Source organism: Bombina bombina, chromosome 1, assembly GCF_027579735.1.
Source record: "Bombina bombina isolate aBomBom1 chromosome 1, aBomBom1.pri, whole genome shotgun sequence".
In the NCBI taxonomy this organism is placed as follows: Eukaryota; Metazoa; Chordata; class Amphibia; order Anura; family Bombinatoridae; genus Bombina; species Bombina bombina.
This window is the reverse complement of record NC_069499.1, coordinates 1,131,337,760-1,131,354,489: the sequence shown is the minus strand read 5'-3', so window position 1 is coordinate 1,131,354,489 and position 16,730 is coordinate 1,131,337,760. Positions and strand designations below refer to the sequence as shown.

At 37.2% G+C, this 16,730-nt stretch overlaps 1 protein-coding gene across 1 annotated transcript in view; it reads left to right on the top strand.

Moving 5' to 3' along the window:
- The window catches only part of LOC128641577 (keratin, type I cytoskeletal 12-like), a 105,315-nt gene that overhangs the window by 18,478 nt on the left and 70,107 nt on the right, over positions 1-16,730 (top strand). Inside the window, exon 3 of the mRNA XM_053694119.1 lies at positions 10,786-10,868. Within this exon, the coding sequence (XP_053550094.1) occupies positions 10,786-10,868 (83 nt within the window). The remainder of the gene's footprint in view (positions 1-10,785; positions 10,869-16,730) is intronic.

Below are 16,730 nucleotides of genomic sequence, written 5' to 3'. Positions count from 1 at the left end.
CTATATAAAAATTAACTTTTAGCGCTTTTACCATATTTTTCAGGTTTTACATTTTTTAAATGTTATCCTGGTCTCAGAATACTTCTAATTGTGTGTGATTTGATTCCACTAGCCATAGATGTGCAGCTTCATCATACTTTAAAGAGACATTATTTACTCTCGCCTAGATTTAGAGTTCTGCGTTAGCCGTCAAAAGCAGCGTTAAGGGGTCCTGGTATTTAGAGTCAGTCAGGAAAGGGTCGAACGCTCACTTTCCAGCCACAACTTTTCCATACCGCAGATCCCCTTACGCCAATTGCGTATCCTATCTTTTCAATGGGATCTTCCTAATGCCAGTATTTAGAGTCTTGGCTGAAGTGAGCGGTAGAGCCTCTACCGACAAGACACCAGCCGCAGAAAAAAGTCAGGAGTTAAGAGCTTTATGGGCTAACGCCGGTTTATAAAGCTCTTAACTACTGTGCTCTAAAGTACACTAAAACCCATAAACTACCTATGTACCCCTAAACTGAGGCCCCCCACATCGCCGCCACTCTAATAAATATTTTTAACCCCTAATCTGCCGACCGGACACCACCACCACCTACATTATCCCTACGAACCCCTAATCTGCTGCCCCTAACATCGCCGACACCTACATTATATTTATTAACCCCTAATCTGCCCCCCCCAACATCCCCGCTACCTTACCTACACTTATTAACCCCTAATCTGCCGACTGGACCTCGCTGCCACTATAATAAATGTATTAACCCCTAAACTGCCTCACTCCCGCCTCGCAAACCCTATAATAAATAGTAATAACCCCTAATCTGCCCTCCCTAACATCGCCGCCACTTAACTTCAAGTATTAACCCCTAATCTGCCGACCGGACCTCGCCGCTACTATAATAAAGTTATTAACCCCTAAAGCTAACCCTAACCCTAACCCTAACACCCCCCTAAGTTAAATATAATTTAATAAATTATTTCTTATTAAATAAATTAATCCTATTTAAAGCTAAATACTTACCTGTAAAATAAACCCTAATATAACTACAATATAACGAATAATTATATTGTAGCTATTTTAGCATTTATATTTATTTTACTGGCAACTTTGTATTTATTTTAACTAGGTACAATAGCTATTAAATAGTTATTTACTATTTAATAGCTACCTAGTTAAAATAATTACAAAATTACATGTAAAATAAATCCTAACCTAAGTTACAATTAAACCTAACACTACACTATCAATAAATTAATTAACTAAACTACCTACAATTACCTACAATTAAATCAACTAAACTAACTTACAAAAAAATCAAACAATACATTACAAAAAATAAAAAAAAGATTACAAGAATTTTAAACTAATTACACCTACTCTAAGCCCCCTAAAAAAATAACAAAGCCCCCCAAAATAAAAAAATGCCCTACCCTATTCTAAAATAAAAAGTTAACAGCTCTATTACCTTACCAGCCCTTAAAAGGGCTTTTTGCGGGGCATGCCCCAAAGAAATCAGCTCTTTTGCCTTTAAAAAAAAACATACAATACCCCCCCCAACATTACAACCCACCACCCACATACCCCTAATCTAACCCACCCAAACCCCCCTTAAAAAACCTAACACTAAGCCCCTGAATATCTCCCTACCTTGTATTCACCCAGCCGGGTATCACCGATCCGTCCTCCAGAGGGTCCGAAGTCTTCATCCTATCCTGCAAGAATAGGTCCTCCAGAGGGTCCGAAGTCTTCATGCTATCCGGCAAGAAGAGGTCCTCCAGAGGGTCCAAAGTCTTCATCCAGGCGGCATCTTCTATCTTCTTCCATCCGGAGCGGAGAGGGTCCATCTTGAAGCAGTCGACACGGAGCCATCCTTCCTCACCGACGGACTAACGTCGAATGAAGGTTCCTTTAAATGATGTCATCCAAGATGACGTCCCTAGAATTCCGATTGGCTGATAGGATTCTATCAGCCAATCGGAATTAAGGTAGGAAAAATCTGATTGGCTGTTCCGATCAGCCAATAGAATGCGAGCTCTATCTGATTGGCTGATCCAATCAGCCAATCGGATTGAACTTCAATCTGATTGGATGATTCAATCAGACAATCAGATTTTTCCTACCTTAATTCCGATTGGCTGATAGAATCCTATCGGAATTCGAGGGACACCATCTTGGATGACATCATTTAAAGGAACCTTCATTCGTCATTAGTCCATCGGTGAGGAAGGATGGCTCCACGTCGGCTGCTTCAAGATGGACCCGTTCCGCTCCGGATGGAAGAAGATAGAAGATGCCGCCTGGATGAAGACTTTGGACCCTCTGGAGGACCTCTTCTTGCCGGATAGGATGAAGACTTCGGACCCTCTGGAGGACCTATCCTTGCCTAATAGGATGAAGACTTCGGACCCTCTTCTGGACAGATCGGTTATACCCGGCTGGGTGAATACAAGGTAGGGAGATCTTCAGGGGCTTAGTGTTAGATTTTTTAAGGGGGGGTTTGGGGTATGTGGGTGGTGGGTTGTAATGTTAGGGGGGGTATTTTATGTTTTTTTTACAGGCAAAAGAGCTGATTTCTTTGGGGCATGCCCCGCAAAAAGCCCTTTTAAGGGCTGGTAAGTTAATAGAGCTGTTAACTTTTTATTTTAGAATAGGGTAGGGCATTTTTTTATTTTGGGGGCTTTGTTATTTTTTTAGGGGGCTTAGAGTAGGTGTAATTAGTTTAAAATTCTTGTATTCTTTTTTTATTTTTTGCAATTTAGCGTTTTTTTTGTAATTTAGTTTAGTTGATTTAATTGTAGGTAATTGTAGGTAGTTTAGTTAATTAATTTATTGATAGTGTAGTGTTAGGTTTAATTGTAACTTAGGTTAGGATTTATTTTACATGTAATTTTGTAATTATTTTAACTAGGTAGCTATTAAATAGTAAATAACTATTTAATAGCTATTGTACCTAGTTAAAATAAATACAAAGTTGCCAGTAAAATAAATATAAATGCTAAAATAGCTACAATATTATTATTCATTATATTGTAGCTATATTAGGGTTTATTTTACAGGTAAGTATTTAGCTTTAAATAGGATTAATTTATTTAATAAGAAATAATTTATTTCGTTAGATTTAAATTATATTTAACTTAGGTGGGTGTTAGGGTTAGGGTTAGACTTAGCTTTAGGGGTTAATAACCTTATTATAGTAGCGGCGAGGTCCAGTCGGCAGATTAGGGGTTAATACTTGAAGTTAGGTGGCGGCGATGTTAGGGAGGGTAGATTAGGAGTTAATACTATTTATTATAGGGTTTTTGAGGCGGGAGTGAAGCGGTTTAGGGGTTAATACATTATAGTGGCGGTGAGGTCCGGTCGGCAGATTAGGGGTTAATAAGTGTAGGTAAGGTAGCAGCAACGTTGGGGGGGCAGATTAGGGGTTAATAAATATAATGTAGGTGTCAGCGACGTTGGGGAAAGCAGATTAGGGGTTCATAGGGATAATGTAGGTTGCGGCGGTGTCCGGAGCGGCAGATTAGGGGTTAATAATAATATGCAGGGGTCAGCGATAGCGGGGGCGGCAGATTAGGGGTTAATAAGTGTAAGGTTAGGGGTGTTTAGACTCAGGGTTCATGTTAGGGTGTTAGATGCAAACTTAGAAACTGTTTCCCCATAGGAAACAATGGGGCTGCGTTTGGAGCTGAACGCTGCTTTTTTGCAGGTGTTAGGTTTTTTTTCAGCTCAAACTGCCCCATTGTTTCCTATGGGGAAATCGTGCACGAGCACGTTTTTCAAGCTGGCCGCTATTTTAAGCAACGCTGGTATTTGAGTTGAAGTGGCAGTAAATTATGCTCTACGCTCCCTTTTTGGAGCCTAACGCAGCCCTTCAGAGAACTCTAAATACCAGCGTTATTTAAAAGGTGCGGGGGGAAAAAACATGCGTAGCTAACGCACCCCTTTGGCCGCAAAACTCTAAATCTAGGCGTATGTATGCATTTATATTAGCAAATAAGTACAGAATTGCAAAATACCTCATACAAAATATATAAACAATTTAAATTGGTCATTTTTTGTGATCTGAAAATACACATAAAAAACCACATGAAAACCTTGGTAAATATGTTATCTTAGCTCTCTTCATTGTGGCCAGTTAGTGGTAGCCGTAATTGAGTTTGCGTACGGCTGTAAGCAATTACTGTGTATAGCTGGGTAAAGCAATATGCTGTAGTTTTCAGCATGCTTAGGTTACATAATTTGACTACCATCCAAGCTTCCTTTTATTTTCCTGAGTCCTGTGTCATGTGACACTACCATGTCACATGATACAGTAATCAAGGAAATGAAAGTTTGAAATTTGTTAGAAAAGAAAAACCTATTTATTTGAAACTAATCGATAAGCCTGCCCAGAGGGCAGTCTATGTTTAAAAATTACAAACCCGGAAGCTAAAGTTCCAAAAAAATAAAAAAAGCAAAATTACAGAAAATAATCAGCTATCCAACATAAAAAAAAATTAAACCTAAATTAATACCCCTTTAAAAATAAAAAATCCCCCCAAAATAAAAACACCCGTAATCTAATATTAAACTACCAATAGCCCTTAAAAGTCCTTAAAAAGTTAAATAGCTTTTTTACCTCTAAAAAATAATAAGTCCCCCGTAACAGTAAACCCCCACCCCACCCCCAAAACCCCAAAATAAAAAAAACTAACACTAAAAAAACTAAAGGGACATTTGCATGGGCATTGACCTTAAAAGGGCATTCAGCTCTTTTCAAGCCCGAAAAAACCCTAATCTAAAAAAAAGTTTAGGGTTTTTTTGGCCTTGAAAAAGAGCTGATTGCCTTTTTAAGGGCAATGCCCATACAAATGCCCCTTTAGGGGCATTGGGTAGTTGAGTTTTTTTTGTGTTAGGTTTTTTTATTTTGGGGAGTTAGGTGGGTGTGGGGTTTTAGTATTTTTTAGAGGTAAAAGAGCTGTTTAACTTACAAAAGGCCCTTTTAAGGGCTATTGGTAGTTTAGATTAGGGGTGATTTTATTTGGGGGCATTTTTATAGGTATAAAAAAATATATTTTTGATTATTTTGTTTATTTTTTTCGGTAATGTTAGTTTTTTATTTTAATTATAATTTAGTAGTAATTGGGTTTCATTTAGGGGTGTTAGGTTTGGGGCTTAGTAATTAAATTATTTGCGTTGTGGGGGGTTGGCAGTATAGGGGTTAATATATTAATTAGGGTTAATATATTAATCAGGGTTATTGCGATGTGGGGGTTTGGCGGTTTAGGGGTTAATAGGTTAATTAGGGTTGTGATGTGGGGGTTTTGCGGTTTAGGGGTTAATAAGTTAATTATGGTTATTGCGATGTGGGTGCTTGGCGGTTTAGGCGTTTGTTAATACTTTGTGTGGGAGGTTAGGTTTTTTTTTGTTATACTTTGTGCGGGCGGTTACATGTTTTTATTTTTATTTCTTGCGGGCAGTTACGTGTGTTTTGGTTATTTTTTGCGGGTGGTTGCGTGTTTTTATTTAAGGCTTTGGGTTTGCCTACACTGCATCCAGGTGGAATTCGAAAATGGCAGGGTGGTGAAAAAAACCACCTTCTTCACTGCATCCAGGTGGATTCTTTTGGCTGCGTGCGCATTGAACATTCTTTTGGCTGCGCGCGCAGCCAACATTCTTTTGGCTGCCTCGCACAGCCAACATTCCTTTGAGGATGAGTGCGCAACTGGCGGCACCGACGGATGTGTTACAAACGCGATTATAGCATAGATGCTTAGCAAGTGTTATTGCATAGTCTTTTTTTATTATAATGCATTTGTAGTTTATACAATTCTCCCAAAGTAGGTGAAGTATTAGTGAATTTTAGGCATTGTGGAGCCACTGGAGAACCACCAATAAATTAAAATAGTCTAACCCCCCCCCCCCCCCAAAAAAAAAAAAACCATGTAAAGCAATGGAAGAAACATCCTATGGTTCTAAAATGTTGAAAAAACAAAACAGGCCATATTAATTTGGATGATTAATTTCTTGACATTTTTCTCAGGAACAGGAGTGTTGCGTATTTTGGTTTAGTATAATTTGCTTACATTAGCCAGGGCTATAAAAATTCCAGTCATTCAAGTAAAATCCTGGTATTAAGGCTACCCTGTTTTATGGTCTTGTCTGCGTCAAGTTCATTTTTAACCTAGGATTTTTTTTATATAAGTGTTTGAATTTTCTAAAAAATGGATAATAAATAGAAGTCTGCAGGATTATTTGGTCTACAAACACATCTTTTTTTAGTAAGATGGTAACCTATCAGTATCTAGTGCATTGGTTGTAGCTTGTAGCCTGCACACCAATGTCACTCTAAGGGGGCCACAAAGTGGATATGTATTTTCTGGGGGTTAAAATGGGTGAGAGACTTGGAATGACAGGGGAAGACCCCAAGGGCACCATGCACCCTCCAGGCATCCCTTTACCAATCGTATCAGCAGAACCTCATATGCCAGCATGTTTGCATATATCAGGAGCTTGTGCCTCATGCACTGCTCTAATTCTAATGGAAACAAAATCATCTTATTCAAAGTTGTACACACAGACTCAAAAAGGTATAGACTCAAGCAGAAAGGACAAGAATAAATAGATGTAAAGATTACATGTGTTACAGCTCTAGAGAAACAGAGGAACAAACTGAACTGAAATAAATGGGTTAGTGAATAAAAGGGTCTTATGTGGGACAATTCATTTTAGATATGTACACCTGATGCCTGGATTTTAATTTGTTTTAATGGGCATTATTACCCTTTACTAGCCTTTCAATAGTCCATAAAAAAGTAGAAAATGTCTTTGTATTTGAAAATAACTTTCACCTAGGTTACAAGTTTTGCGTTGCAACTTTTAACGCTGAAAAAATGGCAATATCAGCTTAAAAGCAGCACTATTGGGAGTTGTTTTTGTGTGGGATTTTCATAGTGCCAGTGTTACAGGTTGTGCAGTCCGACTAAAATGCTAGCTTTACAGCATATACCGACACAATCCATACCGCCATCACAAAACTCATAACTAAAGTGTTACAAAGCACACTAACATCCATAAACGACATATTAACCCCTAATCTGCCACCCACCCACATCACAACTATAAAATAAACCTATTAACCCCTAATCTGCTGCCCACCCACATCACCAACACTTTAAATATATTAACCACTAAACCGCCACTCCCCGATATCTCTGCCACTATAATAAAGTTATTAACCCCTATTCTGCCGCTCCCCAACACTAAATAAAGGTATTAACCCCTAAACCTCCGGCCTCCCACATCTCCCCCCAAAATTTAAAAATCTAAATTTCATTAAAAATAATTAACACTAAAATCACGAAAAATAAAAAACACTAAGATTACAAAAAAAAATAAACGAAATTATCAAAAATAAAAAAAAATTAACCCTAATTTAATAGTCCTATAAAAATAAAAAGCCCCCATAAATAAAAACACCCCCTAGCCTACAATAAACTACCTATAGCCCTTAAAATGGCATTGCCCTAAAAAAAATCAGCTATTTTACCTGTAAAAAAATACAAAGTCCCCCCCAACAGTAAAACCCAACTAACCCCCCAAAATAAAAAACTCTAAAAAAAAACCTAAGCTACCTATTGCCCCTAAAGGGGCATTTGTATGGGCATTGCCCTTAAAAGGGCATTTAGCTCTTTTGCATTGCCCTTAAAAGGGCATTCAGCTCTTTTTCAAAGCCCAAACCCTAATCTTAAAAAAACCCACCCCCCAAAAAAATAAAAAAATAACACTAACGCCAGAAGATCTACTCACGGTTTCTGAAGTCCGGGCATCCAGGCGGCGAGGTCTACATCCATCCCGGCGATGCAGAGCGGAGCCATCCTGGAAGCCGATGCTTTCCGGCATGGAGCGTCCTCTTCATATGATCGCCGCCGTACACTGAAGCTGAATGCAAGGTAGCCGTTTCAAAATGGCATGTATATATGTGTGTAAATGGCATTGCATTAATATTGGCTGATTTGATTCTTCAAATTCAAATCAGCCAATAGGATAAGAGCTTCTGAAATCATATTGGCTGTTCAAACTGAGAGCTACTGGTCCTATTGGGGTTAGTGTTATTTTTTTGGGGGGGGTTAAGATTAGGGTTTGGTCTTTGAAAAAGAGCTGAATGCCCTTTTAAGGGCAATGTCCATACAAATGCCCCTTTAAGGGCAATGGGTAGCTTAGTTTTTTTTAGTGTTTTTCTTTTTTTCGTGATTTTAGTGTTAATTATTTTTGGTAAACTTAGATTTTTTTACAATTTTTGCAGGATTTGTTTTTTTTAGTTGTAATTAAGATTTTTTTTATTAGGGGGTGTTAGGTATAGGGGTTAATAGTTTAAATTAGTGTTTTGCGATGTTGGGGGCCAGCGGTTTAGGGGTTAATAGGTTTATCTAGTGGTGGAGATGTGGGAGGTCAGAGGTTTAGGGGTTAATAACTTTATTTAGTGGCGGTGATGTCGGAGAGCGGTGGAATAGGGATTAATAACTTTTATTAGTGGTGGCGATGTCAGGGGCAGCAGATTAGGGTTTAATAACTTTATTATAGTGGCGGTGATGTCAGGGAGCGGCAGAATAGGGGTTAATAACCTTATTATAGTAGCGGCGATGTCGGGGAGCGGTGTAATAGGGGTTAATAACTTTTATTAGTGTCGGCGATGTCGGGAGAGGCGGAGTAGGGGTTAATAATGATGTCTATGGGGGAAAGCGTGCACAAGCACGTCAAAGCAGCCCTTGGCTTTTGTGTGGCTTTTGTGTGGTATGGAGCTTAACGCCACCATATTAAATTAGGTTTTTTATTAGGGGGTGTTAGGTACAAGGAGGCTTTTTTGAAACTCGTAATGGCATTAATATGGGGGGGTGAAATAACGCAACTTTTGTTGCGTTTGTTTCGCACCCTGTTTAGCGCAAAACTTGTAATCTAGATGTTTATTAGTACAGCTAAAGGTACATGGAAGCAATGCATTAACTCCAGGGACTTAGGAAGGCTGCAAAAAAATCAGATTACATGGGAAAGTTAACATGTCCCTCCTAACAAATAAGGAGTATATCATTAAATAGGCTTTTTCTCCATACAAGACATTTTAAAAATGTTTAGTAAATCTAGGCAATTGTACAGTTAGAATGCTGAATGTTAATATGGATAAGTTTAGTCAGTCACAATTACCCTCAGAGCTAACATACAATACAACCATTTTTTATGGCTGCCCCACAGCTGCCTGCTAATAATTTGGTTTAGAATTTTAAAGGTTATTGCCCTCTTTGTCCATCATTTATTCCTAAAATCTCTGACAACGGATACGTGTAAGTATATACTTAAGATTCTATTCACTGCTGTGAAGCATGATATTGAGTTAAGAACTCTTAAATTGTTCATTCTTTGAAATATGATTCATATTCACTGTGTTAAATCCTTTGCTGTTACTCTTACATAGTGTCATATTGAAGAGCAAATAATTAGTAAGCTGTTTATAGATTACAATTCAATTACTAAGCTTGTTAATGTAAAGTAAACAAGGGTGGAAGTTATCAAATGAAAGTGCAAACATATTTTAAATTAATAGTTTTACGTAATTTTTCATATACACCTCCCAGCTTTAATAGAAATATGAGGGAGTATACATTTTAAATATCTATGTATGTATATATACATTTTTTAAGTGAATCAAAATATATAAATGCAGTATTAATTATTTCATAATGGATACATTTAAATATATATACTGTATATATTCCTCCTTATGTTTCCTAACCAACTGTATATTATACTGCTAGGCTTACATTTTACAATCTACATGTGCCTAGTTAACTGGATTATACCTCACCCTTTTTAGTAGGAGTAATATGTTAATGTAAGTTAACTACCATGTAGCCTTATTTACTTATATTTGTTTTAATGTCTTATACTTGCCTTTTGTAATTTCAATGGCTTTGGTATTAACACAAAACAGATTATAGAGCAAAACAGGCCATTTTAAAAACACTGCCACCCCACAAAATGTAAATTCATCACAAAAATCTAATTTGTTTAATTTTAACTAAACGAAAATCTGAATGAATGCACCAATGAAAATAAAGAAAACCAAAAAATACTGATGAAAATTGTCAATATTAATGTTTCCTTTATTTTTAAGCAGTTAATACTTACCTTAAGGTGCTTTCCATGCTCTGGTATTGTAGCTACAGGTGAACGTTTCACCATTAGCTTTGAAACATTTTAATTTGTTTTAGTGAAAGTAAATGTTTAACAAAAATGTGATTTTCGTTTTATCTTAAACTAAACGAATAACGAATAGTGCAGCCAATGAATATTTGGGAAACAATTTCCCTGAATATTCGAAATGAAAATTAAGTCTGAAACAAAATTTTCTTCACTGCACATCTCTACTTATTATAAGAACATCACAGTGTTTTATCATCTGTTGGCTAAATCATCTGTTGGTTATGTCCAATAACAAGGCTTTTCAGCATGGGGCATTAACCAAGACAGCACTGAACCCTCCAAATGGTCTCTCTTGTGGTTATCAATATTGAAGACACAAATAGACACAAATATTACCCCCGGCCAAAATTAGATAGAGCTTGTTATTGAAGTCTTAATATGGGGTTTAACTCCTGTAAAGTATTAAACAATTATTTTTAGAGCAATTAAGAGACATTGCATTCCAGATCTAAAGGGGTAAGATGGCTAAAATGATTAGTTACATTTATAGCATTTATATAAGATATAACATTTTAAAATACTTTATTCAAAACTGTTTAAAATCTTGATTTCCTTTTCAAAAGGTGAAAAAAGCAAAGGTCATCAATGCAGAACTTTGTCTAAACATCGAAAATGTGAAGTTGACTGCGGGTGCTTTTAAAGAAAAGTAAGTATTGTTTCCATTCGTCTTTGTTTTGTTTTTTTCCCCTTTTTCTCAAAGGAATAATTACAATAGTGGATCTTAGCTTCACAGACCCAGGTTCTGCATGGACAGCTTGTGAGTACACAGAATTCTATAAAGAATACACTGTGTCTAAATTCACAGGATAGGAGTTTGATTGTATAGTGGAGTAACCTAGTTACAATAGCTGAAGATAGTGATATGTGAACATATTTAAAGCATATGTGTTCTGGACAAATGTTATCAGCTGTCATTGGTAAAAATAATACAACACTATTGTGAAACAGGCTCAGTCTTCTACAATACGTTAATATGGGCTAGGTTACAAGTGGCGCGCTAACTGTTGCTATCTAACAACAACAGGTTTTTGCGCACTAAATGTTGCTCTCGAGCATCAACAGGTTTTAGTATGCGTTGTTAATAGCATGTGTATTACGAGTTAAAAGTAAATGCGAATGCATAAGCGCATGAGCGATTTTATGTTCATTGAGTTAGCTCGACTTCAAGGCTCTTGTTAACTGTTACGCAAGACTAAAAGATGTCACAAAACACAACAAAAATACATTTAAAAGTACAATTACACTCATTTTAACATTATCTAATAAAAAAATATTTTAAAAAAATTGCATAAAAAAGTTATAAGGGCTTAAAGATATGAGGTCTCAGGTGGTAGAAACAAAAATGACTGTGAAGGGCTTTAACATAGAGATACAGTACATACATACACATGTCTAAATATGTATGTATATATGTGTGTAAATATGTATTTATGTGTTACCAAAAAAAAATTAAATGCTAGATTACAAGTGGTGTGCTAACATTTGTGAGTGAGCACTTGTATTACAAGCAGATAAAGAAACGGAGGTGCCACAATGGCCTAGTAGCACCGACACAGAGGATGTTGGTGTAAAAAGCAGAAATAATACTCACAAACGTTGAGCACCCAATGGTGCTAGTAAAGCAGACTGGAACTTTTAGGCAGTGGTCCAGCTCATTGATCCCCACCGGCAATCGTGTCAACTCATATGATCTGGGGAGGCGATGCCCTTTATATGTATGTGAAAGGAGAATAGAGAAACCATAGCCCAATACCGTATGGTCAGGAGGAGTAGGATAATAAGATACAAATGATTGCACTTACAGGATAGAAAGCACCACCAAGTGCAGTAAGAGCAGACTGGGATTTTTCAGCCTCCCAGCTGACTGAACTCCACAGCAAACAGTTAAAAATTATCCAAAAATTTCCCGGAGTGGTGTAACAATAAACACCACCACAGCAGCAAGTGTATAGATAAAATCCAAATCTTTTTTTTTAAAAACGACGCGTTTCTCAGCCTCTTACAGATCTGAAATTTAAGTTAAAAGTAAATGCTATTGCAAAAATGCAATGGCAAATTTACGCTCATCAAGTTAGAGCATCTGTAAACCTGTCTGTAAAGGATTATGCGTTAAAAAAATGCACTAAACACAACATAAATACATTGAAAATTGCACAAAGAGAGAAGCGCACTCTCAGGAATGAACAACCAGATCAACAAATTGTTAGCTTGTTCTATGGCAATTTACCAAGTGCAGCTTCTAAATATAAAAAAAATCTAAATAACCCATAGAATATATATTTTACAGTATCTATGATAATTTTTAATAATTATTCCTATTTTTTTATTTAATTTATCTAATTCTTCATGTGCGCTAACCCAACTCCGCGTTAGACCTAAAGTGCAAAACCCTAAGCGTGTTATGCATTTTTTACATTCCAATATTTTTCACATAGAAAATGTTTTAAATGTTATTGTTAAATATATATTTCTAAATATATCTGATAATGTTAATGTAAAATATATATCTATACCTGCAGTGCCCTCCACTAATATTGGCATCCTTGGTAAATATGAGCAAAGAAGGCTGTAAAAATGTGTCTTTATTGTTTAAACTTTTGATGTTTTGTTAAAAAAATACACATAACATATTCTGCTCTCATGGCTATCAAACAATGGCAAACACAACACAGATTTATAAAAAAAAATTAAAAAAAATTGTTAAACATGTGTGGCACAATTATTAGCAACATTTAATCAATACTTTGTGCTACCTCCCTTTGCCAAGATAACAGCTCTGAGTCTCCTCCTATAATGACTGATGAGTTTGGAGAATATATGGCAAGGGATCTGAGACCATTCTTCCATACAAAATCTCTCCAGATCCTTCAAATGTCGAGGTGGACATTGGTGAACTCTCATCTTCAGTTCACCCCACATGGGTTCAAGTCAGGAGACTTGGGTGGCCATAGCAGGACCTTGATTTTGTGGCCAGTAAACCATTTTTGTGTTGATTCTGATGTATATTTTGGATAATTGTCCTGCTAAAAGATCCAATCATGGACCATTTTTTAAAGCTCTCTGGCAGAGGCAGTCAGGGGTTCATTTAATGTTGAGCAAAAAGAGGCTGCTTCTTGGGTGGTAGCTAGCCATAGAACAAGCTATTGTGCTATTTGAAAAAGTCCATGATAGTATCCTAACAAAATATCTAGGTTCACTGACAGAAAAACAGTCCTCAACATATTTAACCATGGGCATGAGGTTCTTTTCTGTGTGCACCAAACCCATCTCTGGTGTTTATTGCCAAAAAGCTCTCTTTTGGTTTCATCTGACCATAGAACCCGATCCCATTTAAAGTTTCAGTAGTGTCTGGCAAACTGATGACGCTTGAGTTTGTTTTTGGATGAAAATAGAGGCTTTTTTCTTGAAACCTTTCCAAACAACTTGTAGTGATGAAGGTGACGTCAGATTGTAGCTTTGGAGACTTTCTGATCCCAATATGCAACTAACTTCTGCAATTCTCCAGTTGTGATCCTTGGAGATATTTTAGCTACTCCAATCATCCTCTTCACAGTTTTTTAAGACAATATCTACAAACATACTCTAGTTGAATGGAACTTCTTAATTATTGCCCTGATGGTGGAATTTGGTATTTTCAATGAGTTTGCTATTTTCTTAAAGCCATTTCCCATTTTGTGAAGTTCAACAATCTTTTGCCGCACATCACAGCTATATTCCTTGGTATTACCCATTGTTATGAATGACTAAGTGAATTTGGCCTATGTGTTACCTCATATTTATACCCCATGTGAAACCGGACGTCATGTTGAACAATTTCCTGTTTCTAGTCACCCAGGTGTACTAAAAAGTGTAAAATAGCAATGGGAATATGCTTCAAATATATTTTTCCAATATAAACCTATGTTGTGTTTGCAATTGTTTGATATCCATGAAGGCAGTTTTTTGTGTAGTTTTTGAACAAAAGATCAAAAGATTAAACAATAAAGACAATTTTGTACAGCCTTCTTTGCTTATACCAAGGAGGTATATGCCGGGCACAAGTGGTCCTCCATACGGCAGAAGTCTTCATCAGATCGGGACAGAAGAGGTCCTCCAGAAGGTAGAAGGCTTTATCCAGGCGGCATCTTCTATCTTCATCCTTCCGGAGCGGAGCGTGTCCATATTCAATCCAGCCGACGCGGAGCATCCTCTTCAAAATAAGTCCTAACGAAGAATGAAGGTTCCTTTAAATGACGTCATCCAAGATGGCGTCCCTTGAATTCCGATTGGCTGATAGAATCCAATCAGCCAATCGGAATTAAGGTAGGAAAAATCCGATTGGCTGATCCAATCAGCCAATAGGATTGACCTTGCATTCTATTGGCTGATTGGGGCCTATCTATTTATTGTTGACTAAAAGTATAAAGTATACATTTATATATTTGGGTGTGTAAAGTTATTTATGTTTGGCTTAGACAAGTGTCTGTAGAGCTGTATGTTTATATGTGAACATCTGTGGTTAAATATAAATGGTTAGGAGTGTGTACTCTATGGATTTCATGGTATATGTTCAGTGTGAATACATGTACTTGGTTGCCTAAGAGTACAACAAGGGAGCTATTAGTCTTGCATAGGTAGGCTTGTTTGTCTATGCTATTTATGCTTAACTTTGTATTTAATGGCAGCATTGGTTATAGGGGTATCAGTAGATATGTATGACTGGCTGGATAGGTATGTATATAAGGACAAAAATATCTATTAATATTTGTTGGAATTTATGTTTAATTATGAGTATGTATACATATAATGGTTGGCTATGTGAGTATGTAAGCTATGGGTAAATATATTTAAGCAACAAAGGCTATGAATATATAGTATATCTTTATGTACCCTTAATAGGCATGGATCTGCTTTGGTAGCTTTTGGCATGTGTCAATGCTTACTAATGCTCAAGGAGTAATGTGGCTATGTGCAAATCTGGGGGGATACATATATAGGGTCAGATTACAAGTGGCATACTAACTGCTGGACGCGCAAGTGATATTGCGTTTATTGTGGCTGTTTGCATGCATCAGAAGCAGCGCTCGTATTACAAGATGAAACTAAATTCAAACGCATGAGCTCAATCACACTTTAAACTTGTCAGGTTAGTGTGACTTCAGAGCTCTAGTTAACTGTTACCCTTGAATAAAAAGTGGTAAACAGGGAAAGACTGAAGGAGCACCTGAGCAAAGGCAAGGTCTAAAGCTAATCTAAATATAGAAATTAAAAAAATTAAAAAAATTAAAAAAATCGAGATTAGTTAGTATATTTGATAACAGGGAAAAATTTGGTATTTAATAACATAAATGCATAAAATAAAATAGAATAAAATGGTACCATTTTATTCTATTTTATTCTATTCTATTTTATTTTATGCATTTATGTTATTAAATACCAAATTTTTCCCTGTTATCAAATATACTAACTAATCTCGATTTTAATTTTTTTTAAAAATGTTTTAATTTCTATATTTAGATTAGCTTTTAGACCTTGCCTTTGCTCAGGCGCTCCTTCAGTCTTTCCCTGTATATTAATCTATATTGTGGGTGGCTAGGGACCCACTTTGTTAAGGAGCCACAGGTCACACCCTTAGCGCTGTAAGATACCTATTAATTCTTATTTATAAAAAGTGGTAAAACCACATAAAACACACTGTACAGGGGGGGGGGGATTTGGACGCTTAGAGAGATGACCGCACACTAAAACAGCTCCTAGGGCTGGACCACGCAGCTCACCTCAGGGGGACCACTGGCTAACACCACAGCAGCTATTGGGCACAATACCACACAGAGAGATTTTCGTGCCACAGCCTGGCACACAAAGTTCCAGTAACGACTGCTGGGGACTCGAAGACACAGCTGCACATCTTCAGGCTCCCGGACCGTCCTGCATATCGAATACAGAAGTGCACACATAGCTCAACAGGTCAGTCCTTGAGTCCTCAGCCAAACACCCCGTGGCGGTCCTGACAGTCATTCTGAAGCCGCGCTACTGAAAGGGCCTATATTCAGTCCACTCTCCACAACGGACACTCTGCCTTGTCTCCCTTACACCCCATGTATTCAGGGGCATAGCGTACAAAGTAGTAAAGCACAGCAGAACCAGATAACTACAGAAGAAAGTGCTGGGAACAATACATGTCCTAAGACAGCAATAATCAAGCCCCTTCAGCACATACAGTGTTAATATACATAAGACCAACAGACACTTGGGGTCCCTAACTGGCTTGAACATTGTAGTAGAGGAGACATTGCACTGAAATCTTAGCTAACTACACTGTTAAGGTCCCTAACAGTCATCGTATTTACAATAACATGCCAGGGCACAAATCTAATAAGCTGGAAGGGCACACTAACACTAAAACAGTACCTGAAGCCTACAGAGGTCACCCCTCTACCTTCCAACCTTAGCATAACAGATTGCACCCACCAGGGAGAAACTTTTCAAAATCAGTCTTACACCTCATCTGACTCTACTCACTTAAGAC